General features: G+C 37.0%; 1 protein-coding gene across 1 annotated transcript; it reads right to left on the reverse strand.

Annotated features, from left to right (window-relative positions):
- Positions 1–221: 221 nt before the first annotated feature.
- LOC123966093 lies at positions 222–2,253 on the reverse strand. Its single transcript, XM_046042321.1, has 6 exons — positions 2,190–2,253; positions 1,697–2,041; positions 1,495–1,536; positions 1,265–1,372; positions 1,117–1,151; positions 222–973 (listed from the first exon to the last, which is right to left on the reverse strand). The coding sequence occupies exons 1-6, from the start codon at positions 2,233–2,235 to the stop codon at positions 866–868; spliced, it is 684 nt and encodes a 227-aa protein (XP_045898277.1). The 5' UTR covers positions 2,236–2,253; the 3' UTR covers positions 222–865.
- Positions 2,254–3,111: the final 858 nt, after the last annotated feature.

Raw genomic sequence — 3,111 nt, forward strand, 5'->3', positions numbered from 1 at the left:
TCACTGTTTCTTTTTATACTTTGCCACAAAGCTTTGACTTTAAAGACCTTGCAGCTTTAAAGTCAGTTGTGCTCAGACGTGTCAGATGTGTACCTCACCCCCTCCTCCCGCCACCTCTCAGACCATCTGAGTCTTCCTGTAAGTTTGACAGTTATTTGTGTCCTTTGTGGCTCCTCCTCATCAAATATATACCACCCACACAAAAAACACAAGACAACAGATCCAGGCAGGGGAAACAGCTAATAGTGATCACAGTTACGGTGATCAGCTGCTGATATGAATCAAAAAGCTTGGGACAGAATCATTCCTACACACATGCTCTTTAAATCATTTGCTTATAATAATCAAATAGTCTGCTTACAGTGTTCATTGTGGGGCTTTTCATACATGACAACATATGGAAAAAAGTCATAATATTGTATGAATATGTTTAACTCTGAGCAGCGCTGATAGCCTGCAGTTTATATTGAGGCCTATTACACATTTACAAATGCAGTGCCTATTTGCACTACTGACATTACTATATTTGTAAACAGCACAATACAGTTTTAAGCTATAACCTAATTATATTTTAAACTACAGTAAGCTACATTTTATATACAGTACTTTACTATTGTACAGTGTATTTGAATTATACAGTGCAGTAATTTGAAAAGCAGTACTGTATTTGGAACAGTCAAAATAAATTCAGTAAAAACTGAAGCTGACCGTTTCATTACTTTATATTCATGTAATAAATATACAAGTGTTGGTCAGATGGTAATCTGCATGAGAAATACAAAATAAGAAAATTACATAATAATGGTCTGTTTACAGTACTACATAATATGAGTTGATGAGTTGCAGTTCCAGTTGCTTCCTGAGTCTATCTGCTGGCAGCATAAATAACATGAGTTTCCACTTCTCTCTCTGATGCAGGCCTCCTGCTTCTGATTGTCTTTGGAAGGAACCTCAGCGCAGCAGAGTCCAGATTCTGAAAGAATATCAAGGATTTAGAGTCACATACTGTAACACACACACACTGTAGCTGAGTTTGCCAAAAATATGTAAACTAGTGCAGTTGTGGGTTGTACCACAGAGGAATCATTTAAACTAAGACCATAACTCAAAGATCACCTTGTTGCCTTCTGGATGTGGTTCTTCATTCACAGCTAAACAACAGAAGACAAATGTCTGATTAGTTCATTATTAGTGTCCAAATGCTTTGCTTTGGATTTGTGCATCATGTTGACACCATTTGCAACAAATTATAAATCTACTGTACCTGTCTGAAGTTTCCTGATTTTAACAGCCAGAATGACGACTATAGTGAGGAAAACAGCCAGACCAGATAGGATCACACTCATTAGGTTTCTCATTCCATCAGGTTTTTCTAAAAGAAAAAATCATAGAATTAGATTCTGGTTTTTAATGATAAATTTTAATGATAAATGACTGACTCTATGGTAACTTGCACAATGAAACACATCTTAAGGGAGAAAAGAAGAACCTTACTTTCAGTCTTCAAATCCACTTCATCATCAGAGTCACCACTACCTTTTTTAGAGAAAGAGGGGGATAAACTCATCTGAGACATATTGGTTTCTTGTTGTCTTTATACAGTATTTATATTACTGTGACATTATTTTTTAGATATATGGTGAATCTAATGGAAAATTATATGTCTGAAAGAGGTAAGGCTTGACTACAATCTTACCTGGAACATTTAAATGTGTTGCACTGGCAATGACTGTATGTGTCTTCATGTAAAATCCACAGAAATACAGTCCAGAGTCAGATAAATCCACTTTTTTGATTTTAAGAAAGACAGTGGAGACATTGGAGCTCATTTCAAATCTTCCATTTTGAAATCCGTGACAGAATGAAGCATTCCCATCAGACTTGAACATGGAGGAGATACAGCTGGGCTTGGTTCTGTTGATCAGTCTGAACCAGTCTGTCTGAGTTGGAGTTCTGGAAATGTTGGAGCACAGCAGAGTGACTTCTTCTCCACGCTGGACCTCCACAGTCTGAGACTCAGAAACTGAGTCAGAGATCCAGCCTGAAACAAACAGCAGAGACAACAAGAGATTTATCCTTGAGTGGATAATGCAACAGTTACTGTAATGAGGCAACAACAACAATTTACAATTTTAAATTGTGGTTGTTACATTATTTGGTGCTGAGAATAACCAAGTGCCAGTACTTACTGAGGCTGCAGAGAAGGAAAGCTGTTATCAAGGTAAAGCTCCTCATTGTGCATTTAATGGTGTCACTGCAAGATAAGTCTGTACTACTGTAAGTAGGACTTATAAGCACTACTACTGAGCTCTTATAAAGGGGTTTAGAGAGGCGGGGCGTCTTTTGTTTTTCATCTTTCCGCTCACACTGACCTATCAATGCATGCCTTTGCATATGTATTTAAGTTTCGAGCTAATTTCTAACAACATAAACTCTGAATTATGACTTCACATGAGTCTCTACAGTACCACGTTATATCTGTGTCAGATGCAGTTTGAGACCAAGCAAGAACCTCCTGGTCTGACAATTAAAGCCATGCAGAAGTAACTTAAAGAGGTGGTATTATGCTCATTTTCAGGTTCAAAATCCTATTTAGGAGTTAGGAGGAGTTAGTTTAGGAGTAAAACAGGTTTACACGGTTTAATTTTCAAAAGACAGTCAGAGCAGACAGAGAGAGACAAACAGGTGTGGGTGTGTGCTTCTGTGTCTGAGAGGAAAAGCAAGGTGAGATGATTAGCCTAATGTGGTTTGTTGTTGGATTAAACACAAAAGTAAGTTGGAGAATAAGAAGAATTAAAATGTAATATTTTCAGCTCCTTGTGCTAGTGTTATTTTCTAATCAATGTTTCATTATGACCATAAAATTGAATGGACCCCAGTGAGAATAGAACATTTATACTGGTGCTGATGAGGTTCCAAATAAAAATAGATTTTTGAAATAAATAGTTACAAAAATGTTTGTGTATGCTGTCAATTATATCAGAAACGGCCAAAATTTGAATCGGCAGATCAGACCTTTTAAAAAAATCAGTAACTGGAATCAGCCAGGAAAAATGTAATCGGTGCATCTCTTACTACAGCGATAATCCTGTGTGTGAACCGATATTAGGC

This window comes from Micropterus dolomieu, unplaced genomic scaffold (assembly GCF_021292245.1).
Source record: "Micropterus dolomieu isolate WLL.071019.BEF.003 ecotype Adirondacks unplaced genomic scaffold, ASM2129224v1 contig_12680, whole genome shotgun sequence".
Classification (NCBI taxonomy): Eukaryota; Metazoa; Chordata; class Actinopteri; order Centrarchiformes; family Centrarchidae; genus Micropterus; species Micropterus dolomieu.

Coding starts and splice junctions, on each gene's coding strand:
- LOC123966093 (XM_046042321.1), bottom strand. CDS start 2,235: ATGAGGAGCTTTACCTTGATAACAGCTTTCCTTCTCTGCAGCCTCA. Junction 2,042..2,189: donor TTTCCTTCTCTGCAGCCTCA/GTAAGTACTGGC, acceptor TGTTTGTTTCAG/GCTGGATCTCTGACTCAGTT. Junction 1,373..1,494: donor AGTGGATTTGAAGACTGAAA/GTAAGGTTCTTC, acceptor TTTTTCTTTTAG/AAAAACCTGATGGAATGAGA.